Source organism: Peromyscus eremicus, chromosome 3, assembly GCF_949786415.1.
Source record: "Peromyscus eremicus chromosome 3, PerEre_H2_v1, whole genome shotgun sequence".
Taxonomy (NCBI): domain Eukaryota; kingdom Metazoa; phylum Chordata; class Mammalia; order Rodentia; family Cricetidae; genus Peromyscus; species Peromyscus eremicus.
The window spans coordinates 146,006,214-146,029,453 of NC_081418.1; the positions used below are offsets into that span (position 1 = coordinate 146,006,214).

General features: G+C 41.9%; 1 protein-coding gene across 1 annotated transcript in view; it reads right to left on the reverse strand.

The window, feature by feature from the left end:
- Positions 1-23,240, reverse strand: part of Slc15a5 (solute carrier family 15 member 5) — a 100,791-nt gene that overhangs the window by 51,803 nt on the left and 25,748 nt on the right. The window contains exons 4-5 of the mRNA XM_059256983.1: positions 14,943-15,166; positions 7,659-7,845 (exon numbers count right to left, since the gene is read on the reverse strand). Coding sequence (XP_059112966.1) covers positions 7,659-7,845; positions 14,943-15,166 — 411 coding nt within the window. The remainder of the gene's footprint in view (positions 1-7,658; positions 7,846-14,942; positions 15,167-23,240) is intronic.

Genomic DNA, 23,240 nt, shown 5'->3' on the forward strand with positions numbered 1-23,240 from the left:
TCCTTCATTTAGCAGCTTTCCAGAACAGAAAATGAACTTGGCAATGACTTTATTACCATGTGTTGCTGCCTTGTGGGGAAGATACTTCCCACTATGGAAATGCAGTGTGTCAGGCTAGAGAGACAGCAGAGCATTTAACAGAGCTCATTGATCTGCAGATGGTTGGGATGTGATTCCCAGCACCAACATGGCGCCTCATAACTATCTGTTCTAGGGCATCTAATACCCTCTTCAGGCCTCCAAGGGTGCTACAAGCAGGTGGTGCACAGATATAAATGCAGATAAAATAAAATACCCGTGCACATAAAGTAAAAATAAACTCTCAAAAACTGCCCTGTGTTTTAAAATATTTTAATTGGTTTTGTTCTTAGTTGCATGCTTCTGTGTTTAGGTGAACTTCACTCCATCTCTGTATTGTTTCTCTTTGGACCACTGATCTCATTTCAGGAGATGGGACTCAGTCTCTCTCAGTTTTTGAATGTGGAACAGATCATTCATTTGACACAATCAGATCCAAGTATTGCTCTCTATAAGGCATCAAATACTGCTTCAGATGGTGCACTAGATCCATCTACTTCACTCCAAACTTAATTCCAATTATGTTCCAATTTTATGTTAACTCAAAGACCTGAGGATATCAATGTGCCTTTGTTAAGTAAATGAACAACTAAGAAGAAAACTTATGAGGCGACCCAGACTCAGAAAGACAAACATGGCATGTACTCACTCATCAGTGGATACTAGTTGTAAAGCAAAGGATAACCAGACTGCAACTCACAGCTCCAGAGAAACTAGGAAACAAGGAGGACCCTAAGAGGATGCATGGACTGCCCTGGGAAGGGGAAATAGATGAGACCTCCTGAGTAAACTGGGGGTTAGGGGGCAATAGAGGGTAGGGGATGGGGGATGAGAACATGAAGGGACGAGATGATTGAGTTGGGGGAGGGACAGAGTGGGAGAACAATGAAAGAGATACCATGATAGAGGGAGACATCATGGGGATAGGGTGTAGTGGGTAGCCATTCCAGCTTTGGTCTAGAAGTTTCAACCCCATTGAGGCTTCGGTAACTATCACGCCTACAAGGTGGGGCCAAGGGAGGCACCGGGAGACCCGAGATCAGAATGTGCCGTGCTCTCTTCCTTCTTGGACCGGGGATGCTAGAGGTTGACCGAAGAGAGTTCTCCAGAGAACACCGCGGGACTGAGCTGCATCTTTCACAGAACCCGCAACCTACCTATCCCTTCATTTGTAAGTTACTCCATTAAATCTCCCTTTTAACTACATGGAGTGGCCTTAATAATTTCACCAATAATAGGGAGAAACCTGGTGCTAGGGAAGTTCCCAGGAATCCACAAGGATGACCCTAGCTTAGACTACCAGCAATAGTGGAGAGGGTGCCTGAGCTGGCTTACCCCAGTAATCAGATTGATGAATACCCTAACTGCCATCATAGAGCCTTCATCCAGTAACTGATGGAAACAGATGCAGTGATCCACAACCATGCACCAGGCCGAACTCCAGGAGTCCAGTCAAAGAGAGGGAAGAGGGATTCCATGAGCAAGAGGCATCAAGATTATGATGGGGAAACCTACAGAGACAACCAAACCAAGGTAGTGGGAACTCATGAACTTTAGACCAACAGCTGTAGAGCTTGCATGGGATTGGACTAGGCTCTCTGCATAAGCAAGATAGTTGTGTAGCTTGGTCTGTTTAAGGGGCTACTGGCAGTTGGATAGGATCTATCCCTGGTACTTGAACTAGCTTTTTAGATCCCATTACCTATGGTGGGACACCCTGAACAGCCTTGATGCAGGGGGAGGGGCCTGGACCTGCCTCAACTGAATGTACCAGGCCTTGCTGACTCCCCATGAGAGGCCTTACCTCTTTAGAGGCGGGACTGGAAGATGGATTGTGTGTGTGTGGGAGGCTGGAGGAGGGCAGGAGGAGGGAAGAAAGAGAGGGATCTGTTATTGGTATATAAAATGAATAAAAAACTTCTTAATTAAAAAAAGAAAGCTTTCTTACTGCAGTTGATACCTATAAAAGTGACTCCTTTACCTGTTTACACAGTTCTTTCAATTAAATGTTTTATAATGGGCATATAGCATGTTTCTTGGGAAAATTCATCAACTTGTAAACCTCACAGAAAACAGTAATTGCAATCAGGCATAGCCTCCATGCCTGTAATCTCAGTGCTGTGGTGGTTGAGACAGGAGAGCTGCTGTAGTTGCAAACTCAAGGTGGTCCAGGACTGTAATAGCATGAAGCTTTCAAAAAGCAGAAGAGAGAGAAGAGAAAAAAGGGTGAACCCTACTTTCAGTCAACGGGACTGAGCCAGGCCTTTGGTTTTAGGCTAGCCATCACTTCTTTTCCAACCCAAATGGGAACTTCCTATGACAGCCAATTATGTGAAGTAGCAGAAGGTACTGGTTATGCATAAAGGGGGCCAAGACTTTGCTTGAAATGTATTACAGCAGGCTTTCTGTCACAATCAGAATTTTCAGGTTACTGTAAAGTAGATCTTACAGGTATTTGAATATATTTTGTCTGCATTTTGATTTAAATGGTACTTCAAAGCCAAGAGAATTGTATTCTCAGGCTTTGTATGGCACTTATTAGTAATCTTAATTGGGCTCATTTTAGTCAGATTAATACTGGCCTATGTCAGCACTCACTACTGAATACCACATTACATGATTGTAATCAGTGCTAAGGAAAGAAATACTCATGGTGCAAACAATTTTGCACTATGAAAGTCTGAAACAAAGTATGGCTAGTTATAACAGGATGAATCACAATGATATTAGCAACTTTAGAATTTTGGTAAATTAAGGTTGACCTTTTTTATGAGGGGATGTAATCTTGATAAGTACTATCAGCACATCAAGCCTTTGCCTGGCATAGGTTTGGAAGGTGTAGAGGTTTATTTTTCTTTTTTGATGGTCTCTCATGTATCCCAGGCTGGCCTCAAATTCACTCTGTAGCTGAGGATGACCTTGAACTCCTTTTTTTGCCTTCACCTTTTGAGTGCTAGGATTGCAGGCAGGCATCCACATGCCTGGTTTATGATGTGCTGAGGATCAAAGCATGGTAGACAAGCCCTCTCCCAACTGAACCATAGCCCCAGACTCTAAAGATGCTTTTAATGACTGACAGACTTCATGATTTTATTTAGTGATGAACTCAGCAGTTTATATAGTGAATGAGAAATCCTTCTCATTGCATTGATTATGAGCTAGGTAAATTAAATGATTCATTAAATTTCAAGTTTGACCAACTAGGTGAGATTTCTCTGTCTCCCAGGAGTCTGGGCTGTGATTCTGCCTCTCAAACACTATCATTGTCGTCATCACCTACTTCACTGAATATGACGGTTCCTGAAGGGAGAGCAACTGGATATCGTTAGGAGTGGGATAACGCATGAAATAGTTGCTTCCTATAGCAACAAGAGGAGCTGTTGGACAATGTTCTCTGTCAGCTCTCCAATACCTAGAATCTTACTGGAAACAAATCTCTGGGCATGTCGATGGGGGATATTCTAGACCCACCCTATTCTAGTTTCATTATTTTGCTGTGACAAGCAATGTGACCAAAAGCAACTGGGGGTGGGGGGAGGAAAGGATTTGTTTGGCTGATACTCCATGTCCCAGTTTATTACAGGGGGAAACTGGAGCAGGAACTTGAAGCAGAAACCAAGGGAAATGTTGCTTGCTGACTCACTCAAGGCTCCCACTTGCTAGCTTTTTTATAGGACCACCTATCTAAGGATGCTTTTGTCCACAGGGGACTAAGCCCTCCTACACCAATTAGTAGTCGAGACAATCCCCTATAGACATGCCAGAAGCCAAATATGATCAGGCGATTTCTCAAGGAAGTCTTCTTCTCTCAGCTCTAGGCTGTGGCAAGATGGTGGTTGAAGTAACTAGGACACACCCCTAATGTGGGCAACACCAGTCCATGGGCTGAAGTCCCAGGCTGAGTAAGAAGAAATTGAGCTGACTGTTAACATTCCCTCTTCCTGCTTCTTTGTGATACAATGTGACCCAGCGCCTCATTCTCCTCTCATGGTACCTTTCCCCATAATAATGGAGTGCATCCCCTCAATGCATGAGCCAAAATAGGCCTTTCATTTTATGGGCTGCTGTCATCAGGTACTCAGTCACACCTTTAAGGAAAGTAGCCAGTGGAGGGGCACTTAATTTACTTTCCACTGCTAACTGAAATCAGCAGTAAAGATTTCAAGTTAATGTTGATAATTTTAACTTCTATACTCTAATAACTACATATAGTTGAATAATGGAATAATACTAATAATTCTATTGATAACAATAATAATAATGGTATAATGGCCACAAAATGAAGAACCTGAATTTAAATGACACTGTCTTGATGAGCTTTAGTATATTAAATTATGGATTATCATGCATCTAAAAATAATATATATATGATGATGCCCATGTTCAAACTAGGAACTCATAAATATATGCCCATCCATAATTTATATACCTATATGCCTCACTCATATTTTCAGGCATTTGAGTTCAAAGTGGAAGGAAATTTTAGTATTAGACTCACTCAATTATGTAAATTGGTATCAGAAAGTACCCTTGGTTTGGCTTTCATGTCCTGGTGAAACTTGTTAATCTTCCATAATCATAACCAGAATATGGAAAACCTACCCAAATATCTAGTTTAAAAGATGCATATCATCATACTTTTATATTCCCATAGCAAAACATTATGCAAATAAATGAACAAGTATGCAAATGAATGAACATGTATGCAAATGAATGAATGAATGGAGTCTGGCTTAGAAACAACTGAATTCACTATTGCATACCCAGTGGAGTAAAGCTTCATTTCTTTTGAAGTGAGTCTAGCTTTCTTGTCTCTTGCCCAACAGGTCTTGTTACTGATTTTTGTGGGCGATAATTTAGTTCATCAATAACATCAAATGATGTACTAGATAATTCTGCTACCTTTATTCATGAGAGCATATCTAGCAGAATAGCCATGATTTCAAATATGTCATAGAGAAAGTTGATCAAATTTAAACTGAACTTAAGATGCTTTATTCTAAGGAGGATTTCTAATTAAGCTCTTGTAGCTGTGTTGTTGGTCTGTTTCCTTAAAGTGGGCCAGATTTAAAATTTTCATGCATAAATTTGGTAGCTCTGTCTGTAAGTTTCATGATACTTGTGTAAGACTGCCAAGTTCTTCAACATTTTGTAACATCAATGGACTCTTCCCTCGCCGTACGCTCCTTCTATTCTGTTTCAATAGTGAGTTCACAGAAGTCAAACATACAAGGTTTTATCTACTTTCATTTGTGTCTTCAAAGTTCAGGAAAGAATCCTGGGTCTTCTCTAAATAATACTGTTTTTCTTGAATTTCTTCATTAGCAGACGTAAAAAGCATATTTAAAACTCAGAGATTGTAAAAAAAATTAAGATTTATATTTTACTAAATGCTATTTACAATAATGACAGGCCTTCCTGGTGAGAAGTAAATTCTGGAAACTTGTGTGCTAAAGATCTCTGTGTGGATGACCATAGTCACTATGATGATTTTAGTCAACTTGAGTTCTAACCAAAACCAAACACCCTGTGCTCTGATTAGCAGATTCATACTCACAGGTTTGAGGAACATAGGAAACACACAAGAAACTGTGACTCCTGAACAGAGAAACAACAGGAAGTGTGTGTGGCTGGAAGACCACAGCCTCTGGTCTTTAAGGAGAGACAGAAAAAGTCAACTAGCCAGAAGAAGAAATCTGAAGTCTGTCCTTGACTCTTGCAAAGGAATCGTGTCTCAACTATCGACTACCATATTCGTTTGCCCTGTGTGACGTTTCCCAGGAGTTTCCAGTTTGTTTTTTTGCTGTGGGATATTCTGTATGGCAAATGTGTTGCTCTGATTGGTTAATAAATAAAACACTGATTGGCCAGTAGCCAGGCAGGAAGTATAGGCAGGACTAACAGAGAGGAGAATTGAGGGAACAGGAAGGCAGAGAGAGAGACCTGCCAGCCGCCGCCATGACAAGTGAGATGTAAGGTATCGGTAAGCCACGAGCCACGTGGCAACTTATAGATTAATAGAAATGGGTTAATTTAAGACGTAAGAACTAGATAGCTAGAAGCCTGGCCCATTAGACCAAACAGTTTAAATAAAATGAGTCTATGTGTTTATTTTATAAGTGGGCTCCGGGACTGGCAGGGCTTGGCGGGGCCAGGAGAGAAAACTCTTGCTACAAATGTCCCCCCCCGCTCCCCCCTCCCCCCCCCCCCCCCGCAGTCCCACAGCTCACTTATAAAATAATCACTCAGACGCTTATATTACTTATAAAATGTATGGCCATGGCAGGCTTCTTGTTATCTACTTCTTCTATCTTAAATTAACCCATTTCTATTAATCTATAAGTTGCCACATGGCTCGTGGCTTACCAATACCTTACATCTCACTTGTCATGGCGGCGGCTGGCAGGTCTCTCTCTCTGCCTTCCTGTTCCTTCAGTTCTCCTCTCTGTTAGTCCTGCCTATACTTCCTGCCTGGCTACTGGCCAATCAGTGTTTTATTTATTAACCAATCAGAGCAACACATTTGCCGTACAGAACATCCCAAGTGCTTGGTGGGACCTGGAGAGAAGCTCTCCAGCAACAGTTTTTCTTTTTTTTTCTATCAAAGGACAAACGTGTCCCCTGCAAATGGTGGCTCGTAACCACCAATGTTTGTAACACCTTTGCTGAGTATCAGGGCTGTGTTCTGGGCACCCATGGTGTGCCGAGTGCTTCCAAGTCTCACAGAACAAAGTGACCCACGATTTATGTGATTTGTGCCCCTCCAAAAATCCAAAACAAGCCAAGTGCAGACAGGAGAGCTTAGGTGTTTGTTTCAATGTCACATAGTAGCTGTTCAGTGGCAGAGCACACTGGCTTCACTGTCCACTTGCCCTGTGGCTCCCTGACAATGCCTTACTGAACATGGCTGGAAGGACACACCCATCAGAATGGATTCTGTGGTTTCCCTCCATTAACCAGATGAATTTTATTTTACAGCTTATGTATGTGTCCTAGGGAAGCTATCTTAAATTGTTCTACTTTGAAAACCCTTTGAAAATCATTGCTGTACCCCATACTATCTGAAGAATTCCTATATAGAGGCTGTGAATCAGGGAATTAATTTTCTCTTTCGGGACTGGAGACAGAACGTGTGGCTTTATTCATGTTAGGCAAGCATGTTAGAGCCATATCTCCATGTTCACAGTACTAATTTTTAATAAACTTTGTTACTGGTTCAGAAATTAAAACTATTAATTTTTTTTTTGAGATTCACTAAGCACCTTCTCTTTTTAAGAACACATTAGGGACTAACTTAGGATTGAGGATGGTGTACTGAAGGAAAGTCCATTTAGTGGTGTTCAGGGTTTCACTGTCTCTTTATATCGGCTGTGACTTCTGAGGGAGCATAAAAGGATGGATTGAAGATGTTATGTTGATGTCTGGGTAAGGATTCAGGGACCTGGATGCTACCATTCATAAATTTATTTATTCATTTTTGAAATTTCTGAAAGTTGTGTGTCTGTTCAAGAGCATGTAGCTAGGGTCTTTTTTATTTCTAAGTTGCAAACAATTTTCTCAGAATTCTATGTTGTACTTACTAATGTATGCTGACAGGAGCGGTCCGTCTCTCTTAGAGGGAAGTAGATGGTTGCTGCAGTAATCCACAAAGGGAGCCAGAATTAATAATGGCAGGATGCTGATGGCATTCATTAATGCAATGGGCAGAGGGAATCCCCCCAAGTTCCGGTTGGAATTCATGGTCTGAAGATAGTATCCTGAAGGAATCTGCATTCGAAGAAGAGACGAGTTAGCCAGTGGCTTTCCTTTGAAGGGAGGGTACTCTGTCAGATGTCTCCCCTCATGCATACTCTATGACAAGAGACATGGATGTCCCTTAGTTTTTCAAGACCCAGTAAAGATCTGTGATCCCAGAGACCATGTTCAGTCATGTGGCATTGTCACTGATTCTAAGAACTTTGTTTTGTCATTTAGTTCACCTTTATAACTTTGCTGTCAAGGCCACAAGTAAGGAATCAAGTCACACAAATCTTTCAAACTTGTAAGACGAATTGTTAAATAGTCTTATTAACAAAAAAAAACATCAGAGCCAGATATTAGGGTGAAATCTGAAAGATCAGAGAAACAGAACAAGTCACAGCCAACCTCACCTCGTCAACTCCTCAGCTGATCTTGTTTCCTCAGACTGAAAGCCTCTGAGTCCTCATCCCAATGGCTCTCAGCTGAACTGCTGCTAAAAAGCCTCTAGTTGCTGTTTCCTCACACCTTATATACCTTTCTGCTTCCTGCCATTACTTCCTAGGAGTAAAGGTGTGTGTTCTTCCCAAGCAAGGACATGAGATCTCAAGTACTGAGATTAAAGGTATGTGTCATCATGCCTGGCTCTGTTCCCAGTGTGGCCTTGAACTCACATAGATCCAGACAGATCTCTGCTTCCTGAGTGATAGGATTAAGGGCATGTGTGCCACCACTGTCTGGCCTCTATGTCTAATCTAGTGGCTGGCTCTGTCCTTTGATCCCCAGATAAGTTTATTAGGGTACACTATTAGGGTATACAATATATTGGGGTGCACAATATATCACCACACAAACTCAAATTGACTAAGTTTTCATGAACATTAAAGCAAAAGCACCAGAAAGTGTGAAGGGTGTCTGATGAAACAAACAGGAGGGCCTAGAACAGAATTTCTAAATGACATCTAGGTTGGCAGCAAAATAGTTAGCATTTAGTTAATGATATTTTCCGAGCAGGGACAGTGAGGAGGCACATTGCTCACTGTGTACTATCTCTGTGAGCTTCCCAGAAGGGCTTTGCTTCTAGCCTCAGCTAAGCAACAAGAAGGAAAACAAGACCAACTTCTCTGTGCTTGTGGATTCCTTTTAATTGTTTTTATTTAATGCCTTATTTTATTTATTTATGTATTTGTTTATTAATTTATAAGGCTTTATTTTATGTGTATGGGCTCTTTGCCTTCGTGTTTGTCTGTGTACCATGTACATGCAGTACCGACAGAGGCCAGAGAGGGCACTGGATCCCTCTGGAACTGGAATTACAGAAGATTGTGAGGTGCCACATGGGTGCGGAAAGTCGAACCTAGGTCCTCTGCAAGAGGAACAAATGTTCCTTATGTCTTGTCCATCTCTCTTCAGCACTCTTACTCATTTTGAAAACGATTCTGGTATGCAAATCGTTGTGGTTTTCATATGAAATGTCCCGTCCTCCAAAGGAATATGTGCTTGGACAGTTGGTCCCCAGAGCAAGGTGCTATTTTGGGAGGTTGTGACACCCTGAAGAGTGGAACCCTAACAGGAGAGAGTGCACAACATGGGACGGGCTTTGAGGTTCGATACTCTGTCTCCACTTCCTGTCTGGTCTAAGTTTTCTGACTGCAGACGCAATGTGGCCAACTGTTTCACGTCTTCTTTGTCATAACTCTCTGGCCCTTCTTGAACTGGGAGCCAACACGAGCCCTTCCTCTGTTGAGTTATGTCAGGAATTCTATCACAGCAAAACGAAAGGTGACTGAGGGGCTGGAGAGATGGCTCAGTGGTTAAGAGCACTGACTACTCTTCCAGAGGACCCAGGGTCAATTCCCAGCACCCACATGGTTACACCAATGCACATGAAATAAATAAGTGAATCTTTAAAAAAGGGAAAGAAAGAAAAGAAAGAAAGAAAGGAAGAAAAAAAGGTGACTGATACACTAGTCAACCTTGACAGAAGCTGTGCAGAACAGGTCTGTGTATTAATACAAAAGATGACAGAATCTTTAAATTTCCTTTGCTGCACTTCATAGTCTCAACTGACCACAAAAACTTTTTCATATTTAAGGAAACCCTCATGCTACCTGGAAACCCCTGTGCTAACTAATCCATAACACCAGCTTCTGGTCTCTTTCTATATGCCAAGCTCTGAGGAGTCACAATATCAGAAACAAGACACATGACACATGACATGGGCACTGCTTCACACTTTCTAAGAGTCATTAGTGGCACATAAGATGTCTTTGATCTCCAGCATCACACAAAGCCACTGAGAGGCACAGAGGAAAGGCCTGCATGCCCCTTCCTCGAGGAACGGCTGTGACAAACGGCTTCTTATACAGTACTAGAACCGAAGGGACAGTCCTGCCTTCCCATGACCCCAGGAGAGCCGCTCTGCTCAAACCTCCGCATCATAGAGTCTCACTGAATTCCTCACTGACCCTTCTCCCTAGACAGGTGTACAAACTGGGGTTTGTAAACAGTGCCAACAGTCAGTGCCGCTGTTAACAAACTGACCAATGATAAAAGGTAGCTCTTGCTGTGCCCAGACATAGGGCTGGACCACATTTCCATACAGCTTCTCCCTGTCTGCATAAAACACATGCTGGTGATAGTTTATCTCCAAGTCTTTGATATTTGGGATAATAAACAGGGGCTGCTTTGGTTGGGGACAGACGGCAAGAGTGAAGGGTGTGTTAGCTATTTCTGCTCTGCTTCCATAAAATTATGACACACACATACCCCAGTCTGAGGAACACGAGCGATGGATGTGAGGTTTAAAAAGTGTTGGCAGCTGAATAAGTTTAAGACTGAGCGGCTCCTAGCATCAGAGCAAGTTTCTGTTACTGATTTCAAATGAGAATTATTGTTAATAGGAATAAAGTTATTATCGGCATGAATCACAGACACTGAAACCTGTTAACTTAATAATGTTGCAAATGTGTCATTAATCTTTAGTGAAGCGATATTAATATATTGCCTAATCCAAGAAAAAGGGCTGTGGTGTCTTGAAAGCTTGAAATCATTTCTGCTTCTGCCTCAAGTTCTGAAATCCTCCCCCTTTTAAAATTTTAAATACTTTTATTTCACACAGGCCTCTGAGTATTCAGAAGTAATTGCTGTCAATAGAGATTCATTTTCACCTTTGAGTGGCCCTAATGTCAAATGGCAACCTTGTCGGCCTTAATATCAACATATTTTAAATATATGTCTTGGACCTGAAGGTCAATAATTGCTACTAAATTTAAAATATGGAATTCTGAGATGTTTTATTCCTGGTACTTTGATTGCCTTTGTGCCAGTGATTATTTTATCTGGAGGCAAAAATCTAGTCTTAACCTGTCCTGATGGAAGTTCCAACCTGGAGAAGGATGCTCTAACATTTTCTTTCAATTTCTAGCAAAACATCACTCTATACAATGTTGGTACCTATATAGTTTGTATCAGGGGTATTTAGTGAAGCATCAGAGAGGTGTTATGTGTTGGGGAATATTATTTTAAGGTGTGTTATTTTTGTTTATGTTGCATTTGTTTAACTCTGTGAAGCTGTGTTACTGTGCCTGTGTAAAACACCTGATGGTCTAATAAAGAACTGGCCAATGGCAAGGCAGAAGAAAGGATAGGTGGGGCTGGCAGGCAGAGGGAATATACAGAGGAAGAAATCTGGAAATGAGAGAAGTAGCCAGAGAAGGAGGAGGACTGCAAGGGCCAGCCACCCAGCTACACAGTAAGCCACGGAGTAAGAAACAAAGGAAGGTATACAGGAATAGAAAAGGAAAAACCAAGAGGCAAAGGGTAGATGGGATAATTTAAGTTAAGGAAAGCTGGCTAGAAACTAAGCCAGGCTAAGGCCGGCATTTATAAGTAAGACTAAGCCTCCATGTGTGATTTATTTGGGAGCTGTGTGGCGGGCCCCCCAAAAAATCCAAATAACCCCAACAGTTGTGGGTAATAATAATAGGCTTTGATATCAGCCTTGAGTTAGGGTAACCATCCTGACATATGCTAACAAGTTCAAGGATATTTAATCTTTCTATTCACTGGAACCTTATACATTTATTTTAAAGACAAGGTCTCAGTGTACAGCCGGGTATCCAGGGTAGCCTTGAACTCACTATGTATTCCAGGCTGAGATATCCCACAGCGATCCTCCTGTTTCAGCCTCCCTAATGCAGAGTGGTTAGCCACATGAGTCATTACACTAGCTGCTAAGTCTCCGATGTGTGATAATCACAGTGGTTGTGTAGACTTCCTGTGAGGATAAAATTAGTCATTCAGAAGTCAAGGTGGTGAGATGGCTCAGCTGGTCAGGGCACATGCCATTGAGCCCAACAAGCTGAGTTTGATCTCAGTAACCTACAAGGTAACAGGTGAGAACTAACTTCTGCATGTTGTCTTTGACTCCCAACCCCCCACAGGCCATGGCAGGCATACACCTCCTCCATCAAGTAAATGTAAATATTTGGAAGCCATCTTTAAGAAGCTGTGCTGAATAGTAAATGATCAATAAATACATGCAATTTTTCTTCAGTTAACTGGGCATTTATTTCCTTAAAATTTAGTTTACCAACTTTTCCGTTACTTGTACAGCCCACCCATGTTCCTGTAAATAACACCTCACCCATGAAAAAGATAGTTCACTGGTGTGTGTGTGTGTGTACACACAGAGAGAGAAAGAACAGAGAGAAAAGTAGATAGGCACTAGATGGGAAGAGGAAAGGGACAGAGACTGTGGGAGGGACTAAAACCAAATTTACCAGAATGTATTGTACTTACATCAAAATACAAAATACAGAACCTTTCATAGAAAAGGCTCAAACTGAGTGTAGAGAAATGTAAGTTGCTCCTTTCCCATGAAGACCAGGAGTTAGTAATTTGTGCTCTTGGCACAGAAGGCTTTACGGCTAGCTATGGGTTGCTTAGTAGTTCGGTACTCATCATTATTTTCTCAGGCTTTTCTAGCAATGCCCATGTAAGTGGAGAGGGCTTCTGCTGTGTCTTGTTTTGATACCTGCTACTACTTGTACAATCAGGAGGACTCTCCCAATCTGCATCGCTCCCGTGCACTGTTTGGGCCAGGGGTTAGCAAAGCTTTCTGTGAGGGATCAGGTGATGACGATGTCCACACAGGTGTTCTTTGGCAGCTTTTCAGCTCTGCCACCTTTGGGCATGAGCAGCCACAGGTCTAACAAACCAACGGGCATGGCACTGTTCTGATAAAACTTTATTTGTAGACAGTGAAATGTAACTTCCATATAATTTTTAAGCACCACAGACTACTCTTTTGTTTTTTTTCCCAATGATGTAAAATATTAAAGCCATCATAACTTTCACTATATACAAAAATGAAAAAGAGAACCAAGAGATAGCTCCAAGGACAGAGGCCCTTGCTACACTGATCTGGTGATCTGAGTTCAATCCCCAGAACCCACATAAAGGTGGGAGAAGAAAACCAACTTCTGCTGTCCTCTGCCCTCTATATGAGCCCCAAGCCATGTTTGCATCTGCTTCCACCCCATGCGCCTAGGCTCATGTAATAATAAGTATTTTAAGAACAGCTCATGCACTGTTTAGCTTGGCGGTACTAGTTTGCTAGGTGTATTCTTTACTGTTTCTGTGCTGGGATAAAACACTACAACCAAAAGCTACTTTAGAAAGAGAAGGTTTATTTTAACTCAGGGCTCCAGAGGAAGTGCCTGTGAACAGTGGGGAAGACTCTGGGCATGGTGGCAAAAGCAGGAAGCTGGCTAACTACAGTTTGACCTACAAACCAGAAATGGAGAAAGACTGGAAAATGGAGCGAGGCTATGAACTCTCAGAGTCCGCCCCAAGTGATGGAATTCCCCCAGCAAGGGTTCTGCCTCCTCAAACACTGTCAGCCGTTCGGGGGCCAAATCTTCAAACACACAAGCCTATGGGGGACTTTTCCCATTGAAAGCTTCATCCTGGGATTATAGGAGCAGGCACGGGTGTAGCCCAGCTACTCACGGGCTGTTCTGAGAGTCACTGACTCCTTCATGTTTTTTCTCCTTCACTGCTGTTGAGACAGGCTATCTCTCAACATTGAATTGCTTAACTTTCTCTGTGCAGATCTCTTTAGCAAATGGAGCTGGAGTTAGGCAAACTGCCCGCCCCCATTTCTATCGTTCTGTGGTTGCCACATACAACTCAGGCATTAACTTTCTAAGCTCTAAGTTGGGGTTGGGGAAGCCATCAAGAAAGTCCTGAGCTTGTTCAAAGACTTTTGTAGTCATCTCCTTCTGCTCCATTTATAACTTGGTCTTTGACCACAGTTAACATTAATTTGTTTAAAATTACATATATCTACAAAAGACACTTAGTGTTTTGATTACCTCCCAGCATAAGGACTGGTTTCCTAAAGAGTAATATGCGAGTGGGGAGAGAACTGTTTACTCATTAGTAAGAGTTAGTGACGGTGGAAGTCAGTCAGCTCCTTCTGGATGCTTTCTAAAGGTTGGATGAGAAGAGGGGGGGGGTGAAATCTTTGGTTAAAGGGAGTTCAGAAATTGCCTCTGGGTCTTGAGATTCTAAACCTCAGGGCTGTGCACTCTGAGATACTGTCTGCACCTTTGGCCAGACATGGACAATCCCTACAGAGATAATTCCACCCAAGGACATTTCAACTGAGTTTCAGCTTGATCCTGCTGAGCTCTTAAAACCATTGTTCAGAAAGTAAGACAGAGGCTCAGGAAGTGTTTGAAAGTTTACTCTTGAAAGTGCCTACTGGGGTGTTGTGGTTTCAATGTGGGATGTCTCCCCTAAAGTCTCATGTGTTTGAACTCTTGGTCTCCAGATGGTGGTGCTGTTTGCGAAGGTTATGGAAACTTTAGGAGTCCTGCAGCCAGGAGGAAGTGGGTCTTGGGAGGAGGCTTCATGGTTTCCTAGAGCCAGCCAGCCTCACTTCCTGTCTGGGGACTGTGACGGCCCAATGCCCTTGGTCTTTCCCCACTGCAACAGACAGTGTCCCCTCAAACTGAGCGCAGTTGCTTTTGTCACAGCAATGAAAAAAAAGTGACAAATGCAGGATGAAAATACACGACATTGCTTTGTTGTCGCTGGTGTGTGTCGGCTGTCCTCACCTGCATCAGGCACATTCTGTGTACGAGCTGGAAACTGAAGAGAGGCAAGAGGGTGGAGAAGACAATTTCTGTGCCTTCCTCCTGGAGTTCATTGTGGTGTCCACCGCGTTTTTCCATGGCATGGTCTGACCAACTTGTTCCATCTCGCCCAAGGTGGCAGTATGGCAGGCAGCATTTCTTCAGGGCCTTAACAATCACACCAGAGATGGTCAGAAGCGAGCAATCTGCAAAGCATTGGAGATAGCATATGTTAGCCCAGAGACGGCCCTTCAGCCCTCTCAGACATGAATCAAGAACCGCCACTCCCAAGGACAAAAGGTGGTAAAATGGCATAGAAGGTTTCCACACCCCAGGATTGGATTCAAAGATGCTGCTGACAGGATAGCTTCCTGATGGCCAGCGCAGGTGGTGCCTGACAGCCGATGTCAAAAATGAAGAAGGGAAGATCAATGGGGACACATTAGAAAAGGAGTGACAAAATACAACGGCAGAGAACAGAATTTCAGAGTCTCTAAGAAGTCTCTAACTCTGCTCATTAATGAATAAGAGAACCCGGGCTTTCTTTTACATCTTTTACTCAGGAACCAGGACTATTTTGTAAAATATAAATAACCCTTATTTTACTTGGCAGGTAGCGGTTGGCTTTTCTATTCTGACACAGAGATGAAGGCAAATGTATTCTTTTCTTTGACTTTACTCTTGAATTTCAGACATAAAATTCAATGCTGAACTCTTTAAATGCCTTTATGAGTGTTGACAATGTTACTAAAAAAATCCAAACAAACAAACAAACAAAAAAAACCAAACCAAAAACAGGCTGTATTAGTTGGCTTTTCCAGGATTTTCCTCCAAATTGGTACGGAGGATGCCTTAGCATCAGAAATGTTGCATTGCCTGAGCTGTTAGCACTTACCTAGTCCCAGGCATTTGAACCTCATTGTTGCTTCTTTTATGATTTTTAGAATGTATACTTTCTTTCTCTCACTTAGGACTTCCTGCTACCATGACAAGGAAAATCTTGATTGTGACATTTTTTTCCCCCATAATACTCACTTTCCCAGACAAATCCTTCCACAAATTATAGACACCAAATTTTGGTCACAGGAGAAATGGTACAATACACACAAAAACATCTGAGTTTCTCTCAGCAAGACAACCAGAGGCACTCAAAGTTCAGTTTGAGTGCCATCTTATTGTGTCCAAATTTCCCATAAGAAAATCCTTTGTAAGATGAATTCTAGCCAGATTCATTTAGATGCCATGAAGTATTGGCTGTTATATTTAAATAAGGAATATCTATCAATATTTCTTTTTATGGCTATAAAGTTGGCTATATTGATTCCATCTGATCTTTTCTGTAAGACTTGTAATAGGCTGATTATGTCAGCCTTTGATTAATTGAGGAGCTGGGGGCCTGGTAATTGAATATGCACCCTTTCACCTCAAGTCACTGAATCAAATCCAGCCCAAATTGGTAGTGACCAAGAATGATTATACTTGTGGCTCTCTGGTGGCCTCTGTGAAGTATCTTTAGGTCACATGGAAGAGCGTCGGGATAATTGCTGACAGGAGAGACGCTCAGCTCCATGGTCCTTGTCACCTCTTCCTGACCACTGTTCCCAAGCACAGAGGAAAGCTCAGGATTGGCCTAAGGAGACGGAAGCATGTAGGTGTTGCTAGACTTGTGTTCCTGAGAGAAGAAGTAATAAGGAAAGTGCTTCATTGTCACAGCATGAACTGCTCCACCCTGAGGGGTTTGTAGCCATTTCAGTGAGTTTACTTAAGGTTTAAGGAAAATGAGAAGTGGGTGTGTGATGGTGAAGTCTAGAGGTTGGACATGGGCAGGCCTGGTCTAAGTTACTTAACCTTGACGTTTTCTTACAGCTTTGCTTGTGTTGTTCCTCAACTCATACTCTATCAGGCTGTGCTGGTTAGTTTTATGTCAACCTGACACAAACTAGAGTCATTTGGGAAGAGGGAACCTCAACTGAGATAATTCCCCCACTAGACTGACCTGTGGAACATTTACTTGATTGATGATTGAGGTGGGGGGAGAGCCCAGGTCACTGTGGGGTGATGATTGATGTAGGAGAGCATAGTTCACTGTGGGTGGTATCACCCCGGGCCTTGTGATCCTGAGTGCTGTAAGAAAGCAGCCTGGGGAAACCATCAGGAGCAATGTAGTAAGCAGCATTCTTCCATGTCTCTGCTTCAGTTCCTGCTTCCAGACTCCTGCCCTGAATTCTCTCAGTGACAGAGTGTTATGGGGACGTGTAAGTTGATATAAACCCTTGCTTCCCCAATTTGCTTTTGGTCATGGTGTTTTCTCACAGAAATAGGAACAGTAACTAAAATACTGATCAATTCTTGAAAAAAATATTGCTGTGTAGACAGCAGGTTATGATGATTCACTTTGATCCAAGTGACTCTAGGTTTTCAGACAGTCTTTATCATTAAATGGTAATTATTTGTAGGAGACAAATAATTATTGTTTTTCTTTTCTCCTAAAGATATTTTCTTTACTTTTCTCCCAAGTTTAAAAATCCAGGGGTTTGTGTTGAATATGTGTTTAAATGCACCATGACTTTATTATAAAGCATGCATACTTTATTGTGAGATAAAAATTGAATTTACTTCTAATATATGATATATAGATACCTGAAATCTCCTTAAACAATTAAATATTACTATCATATTATTTCTAAAGAAAGATAGCTTAGATTGGTGCTTATTAAACTTGGCTAAAAATCAGTTTTGGAGATGGAGAGATGTCTCTGTGGTTAACAGCATTTACTGTTCTTCCAGAGGACCCAAGTTATGTCCTCAGTACCCCCAGGTGACTCAGAACTGCCTGTTACTCCAGCTCCAGGGGATCTGATGCCTTTTTCTGGCCTCCAAGGGCACCTGCACTCATGTGCACAAACCCTATCCCACACATATATAGACAAAACTAAAAATAAACTAATCTTTGCAAAATAAATCAGTTAAAAAGATTCTCCCAGATGCCTGCCATCCCTTTACTTGGAAGGTGGAAGCAGAAGGATTATGAGACCCTAACTTAGAAAACAAAGAAAGATCTCATGTCTGATTGCTAGTATATTTGTGAAATACACTAAAAAATTAAATATAAAAAGACATAAGAAGATATGCCCTGATAGCATATTGCTTGATCTATCAGACATCAAATGTAACTTTCCACAAGCATATCTATGAATCTTCCACTGTATTTCTATTATTTCATAGCAGTGATGAATCTCAGGCCAGCAGCTCTGCTCTGTGAACCAGGACCAGGTTATAATAGTACTTTGGAAAATAAATTCAGTGAAAGAAAATTGTATCTGATACAATGAGACAAAATAAAACAAAACAAAAAAACCAAAGTGGCCAAAAACCAGGGAATGAATAAATGATGGTAATTTCTAAAATTCCTGGTGGCACAGAAAAATACCCAATGCATGCTCATGAAGTGAGGATAAAATCATTGATTTAGTCAGCTCATTTACTGTGAACCAGGGGCTGTCTCCGTCTCTGCCGTTATGGCAGTGAGCAAGGCTCACAAATCCACAAGTCTTCTTTGTGGTCCCAACAACATTGTAAGCAGGAATATCCTTGCATGTCTATGAAATGGATAGATATGAGACACCTACTAAGGGATAGCACTCAGAGGTTTCCTAAGGTGTTGATGTATGAACTGAAGACTGAGGACTGGGAGTGAACAGCGTCACCTGGAGGAAACAGACCGGGCAGATGATGAAGTGGAAGTGTGCTGGGACAATGTGAGCAGTAGTGAAGGCTCTGAGGTAGGAGGATCTGATGAGAAGAACATGGTGAGAAGGTAAAGTCCAATGCTTGTTAGAGGAGACTAGATGGTGGGAGGAATGCGCAGTCCACCCTCAGAAGTGTTGGAAACCATGAAGGGGTTGTAAGTAGAAGAGAGACAGCATATAGTTCACATTTTTAAAAAGCTACCCTGAAACCTTGGAACACTCTGCCCTAAATGGGATGTCTCCATCAAATCCCTCTCCTTAGAGCTCAGGGAACCCAGTGGAAGAGGAGGCAGAAAGAGTGGAAGAGCCAGAGGGGATGGAGGACACTGGGAGAACAAGCCCTCAGAATCAACTGAGCAAAGCTCGTATGAAGTCACAGAGACTGAGGCAGCATGCACAGGGCCTGCACAGGTCTGCAGCAGCTCCTCTGCATGTATATTATGGCTTCTAGTTTAATGTTTTATGGGATCCCTGAGTGTGCTGTGAATGAGTGGGTCTCTGATCCTTTTGCCTTCTTTGGGAGTTTTTTTTTTTTTTTTCTCTATCTTGTCCGATGTCAATGTAATGGTTTTTGTTTTATCTTATTATATTTTAATGAATTAATTTAAAAAAAAGCTACCCTGGGGCCTGGTTTGTGACTCATTCATAGAAGGCTCACCTAACATGTATGAGGATTTGAGCTTGGTTCTTAGAACTGAAAAATAAATAGTAAAAGAAACCCTCTAACTTGATGCCTGATAGATTTCCAGGGATGAGACTGGAAAGCAGAATCCAGAGAGGAGATAGCGGTGATGTAGTCAGAACAGTAGTGGCAGGGAAGAGACCAATAGAATGGACTATGTTTTCAGCAATCAACAGAATCTTCTGATGTCTGAAGGTAAGGAAGCTGGAGAAATGAGTAGATGGCCACATGTCCCCTTCAACAGCTGGGTGTCAGTGACATATCATGAAGATATCATGAAGGATACAAGAGCTTTGCATGAGCTGGGCATGATGGTTCACACCTTTAATTCCAGCACTTGGAAGGCAAAGGAAGGCGAATCCGTGTGAGTTCAAGGGCACTCTGGTCTACATAGTGAGTTCTAGGCCAACCAGGGCTACATAGTAAGATGAGAGAGAAAGAAAAAGACAGAGACAGAGGCAGAGACAGAGACAGAGAGACAGAGGAAGAGACAGAGAAGGAGGGAGAGAATGGTACATCTGCAGCTGGGTGAACTAGGAGTTGTGTTGGGGTCACATTTGAGACATTGCTAGATAACTAAGTCTAAAAGTCAAATCAAAAGTGAAGATGAGCTTTTCAAGGCTGGAAGAAAGGTGGATGTGGAGGCCTGGAGGTACCACTAAAGGCTTGGGCTGAGGGACACTGGAAGAGAAAGGCATGGATAGAGAAGAGTCATGGTTCCTGAAAAGAATCCTGGACCTCAGTCATCATCAGGCCATCAAAGCAGGGAAATGGGTGGAAGAATTGAAGGGGAGTGCCAAAGACAGGGATGTGCTGTCGGTCAAAGAGGGAAGGAATACAGCAAGAGGGAACCTGATCAGCTGGGTGGTCTCAAGAAGCCGTTCTGAGAAAGAAGTTGGTAGACAGTGAGTCTGCTGGGGTGTGGCAACTGCTGCCATCACTGGAGTTCCCACTGTTGAAATAACCTACACATACATGCTGCATCAACTCTATGGATTAATCCAGTAGGCTTAATAGAAAGCTCACATGTGTTATCCAAATAATTGTGAGTGTCATGGAGATTCAGCCTTTAAGAAAATTCCATTGACATTGTAATTCTCAAATTGTCTTTGCACACCCAGAGCAGAAAGGAGAAGTGAAGAAAAAGAAAATAAAAAACATAACAAAAAACAGAACAAAAAAATCAACAACAGCAAAAACCTCAGTCTGGAGTGAAAATTCAGCTGAGATGTGAAGTTCTGGCTTAAATGCCCAGGACACACACAGCAGGTGTGCACATTCTAAAATAAAACAGATGAGCCATTTTCAATGTTTTATTGCAAAACCCAGGGATTACAGCTATTACTATTTAAAAAAAAAACTTTTAGGAAGCCATTTTCCTATTCTTTGTACCTTTAAGTCCTTGGCTCTTACGTTCTGCTCCTCTGACCTTGATCTAATCATGAATATCTATGGTACTTAATTATAATAAAAAAAAACCGCCTACATTGCACTCTCCATGGTAGAGGCATATTTTTTCTCCTTTGGTCACCTGCCAGTTCTCAAAATTATAGCAGTGGGAAGAAATGCAAATGAAGGGCCTGCTTGACAGCTAAACATAATGGAATGCATGGTCTACATTTGAAAAGTTACCTTAAGATAAAAGGTAGCATAGAAAAAAAATCATTTCTTTAAGGTCACCTATGGCTTTGAATTATAGCTTGGAGAGATTTTCAATTTAGTCATCAGAGAGGAAGAAGCCAAAATAAGGATTATATCCTTTGCTGGGGAAAGATGGAGTTTTACTTCACAGTCATTGGGTGATCCAGCAAAGCAGAAACCACAAACAAAACCATCAAAGGAAAAACAAAAGCATCCACTCCCACATAGTCATTGTGTAGAGAGACTTTTGAGAATAAGCCACTGAGGAGTATCTTCTAGGCTAATTGTATTCTTGCAACATACGAAATTGTTTTTTTTATTAATAAGCAAAGAAAAAGAAACATCTTAACATATGATAAAACTATGTAGGCAAGAATAGCAGCTGATTGTATGGATATATATGGCTTGAAGGAATGTATTTCTTTATTCAGATAAACACATTTTCAAATAGGGTATTGAGAAGTAAATGGACATATGTTGAATTGTTCTTTGAAAAATGTGAAAATGCAGTGTTAGATATATGTGTGCTTAATTTTCACATTTTTCTTGTTTGTGTGTTTAAGACAGAGTATCATCCTGTAACCAGGCTAGCCTAGAATTTGAAATCTTGGGATTGTATATATATATCCCATATTAGTGCGCTCTCTCTCTCTCTCTCTCTCTCTCTCTCTCTCTCTCTCTCTCTCATAGTGCTTGAGGATTGAACTCAGGGCTTTGTATATTTTAGGCAATTAGAAATTCCACCAAAATAGCCCCTCCCCCTATGTATGTGTTTGTGTGTATGTGCATATCAATAAAAACCATGAGATTGTTTGGTAATTCCAGAAAATGCCACGATAGTTTCCACATCAAAAGCCCCTCCTTTGCGTTCTTTCTTTTGTTGGTATTTGGGACCAACAGTGACTTTTTTTTGAGTATGGACTCCATTATCTGTTACCAAGAGGGCATGTACCATGAAGTGATTGACCACAGACTCCAGAGCTCTGAGACACAGGGCTTTGGCCTCACTTCTGCTAACCTCTGTGGGGTTTTAGTCATAAGAAAGTCATCTCTGCCTTCTGCATCTTTGTTCTGTACTCTGTTGAATAACAAACACTGAGCCTTTTCCATATAATTATGGCCCTGAAAGGACAGTTTGAACAAGTTGGTAAGTACAATGAAAATGTTAAGCTTAGGGTATGCCAGGAGCAGAGATGCAGTGCATGGAGCCTAGTCTGCAAAGCGGTAATGCTGCCTTTCCCACCTGCCTCACAGGCACATGGTAGAAATAAAGTGACATGGCTGAGTGACGCTGGTGAGTGACATTAGGAAGTAGTACAACTCATGATATTTCTGTTGCTGATGACCATGCAGTTGAACAGGAGAGGCAGGAAACATGTCAGAAAGAAGGCACAGTTAAGCAACGTGAATAGAAACACTGATCAAGGGAACAACTGGTACACACCTTTAATCCCAGCACTTGGGAGGCAGTGGCAGGTGGATCTCTCTGAGTTCGAGGCCAGCCTGGTCTACAAAGCAAGATCCAGGAAAGGCGCAAAGCTACACAGAGAAACCCTGTCTCGAAAAACCAAAAAAAAAAAAAAAAAAGAAAGAAAGAAATTCCGGTAACACAAATTATAAAATGGTCTTTTAATAAAAAAAACCCAGAGCTAGATATGGGGGTAAATGCTGAAAAAGCAGAGAGACAAAGGAGCAAGCCACTGCCATGTTTTACCTCTAGGACTCCTCAGCCTGAACAAACTCTAGTTCCTGTCTCCTCACACCTTATATACCTTTCTCAGCCCAGCCATCACTTCCTTCCTAGTGCTGGGATTAATGGTGTGTGTGCTTCCCAAATACTGGGATTAAAGGTGTGAGGTCTCAAGTGCTAGGATTAAAGGAATGTGATTCCCAAGTACTGAGATTAAAGGTGTATGCCACCACTGCCTGGGTCTGTTTCTATCCTAGACTGAATCAATCTCATGTAATCCAGGGTGGCTTTGAACTCACCGAGATCCAGACAGATCTCTGCCTCCCAAGTGCTAGGATTAAAGGTGTGTGCCACCACCACCCGGCTTCTATGTTTAATCTAGTGGCTTGTTCTGTCATCTGATCTTCAGGCAAATTTTATCAGAGTACACAATATAAAATTCCCACAATTCAAGATGCAATGAAGGTGCCATAGCAAATCAAGGTCGCAGACAGGGACTTTCTAATAAGTGAGACTGG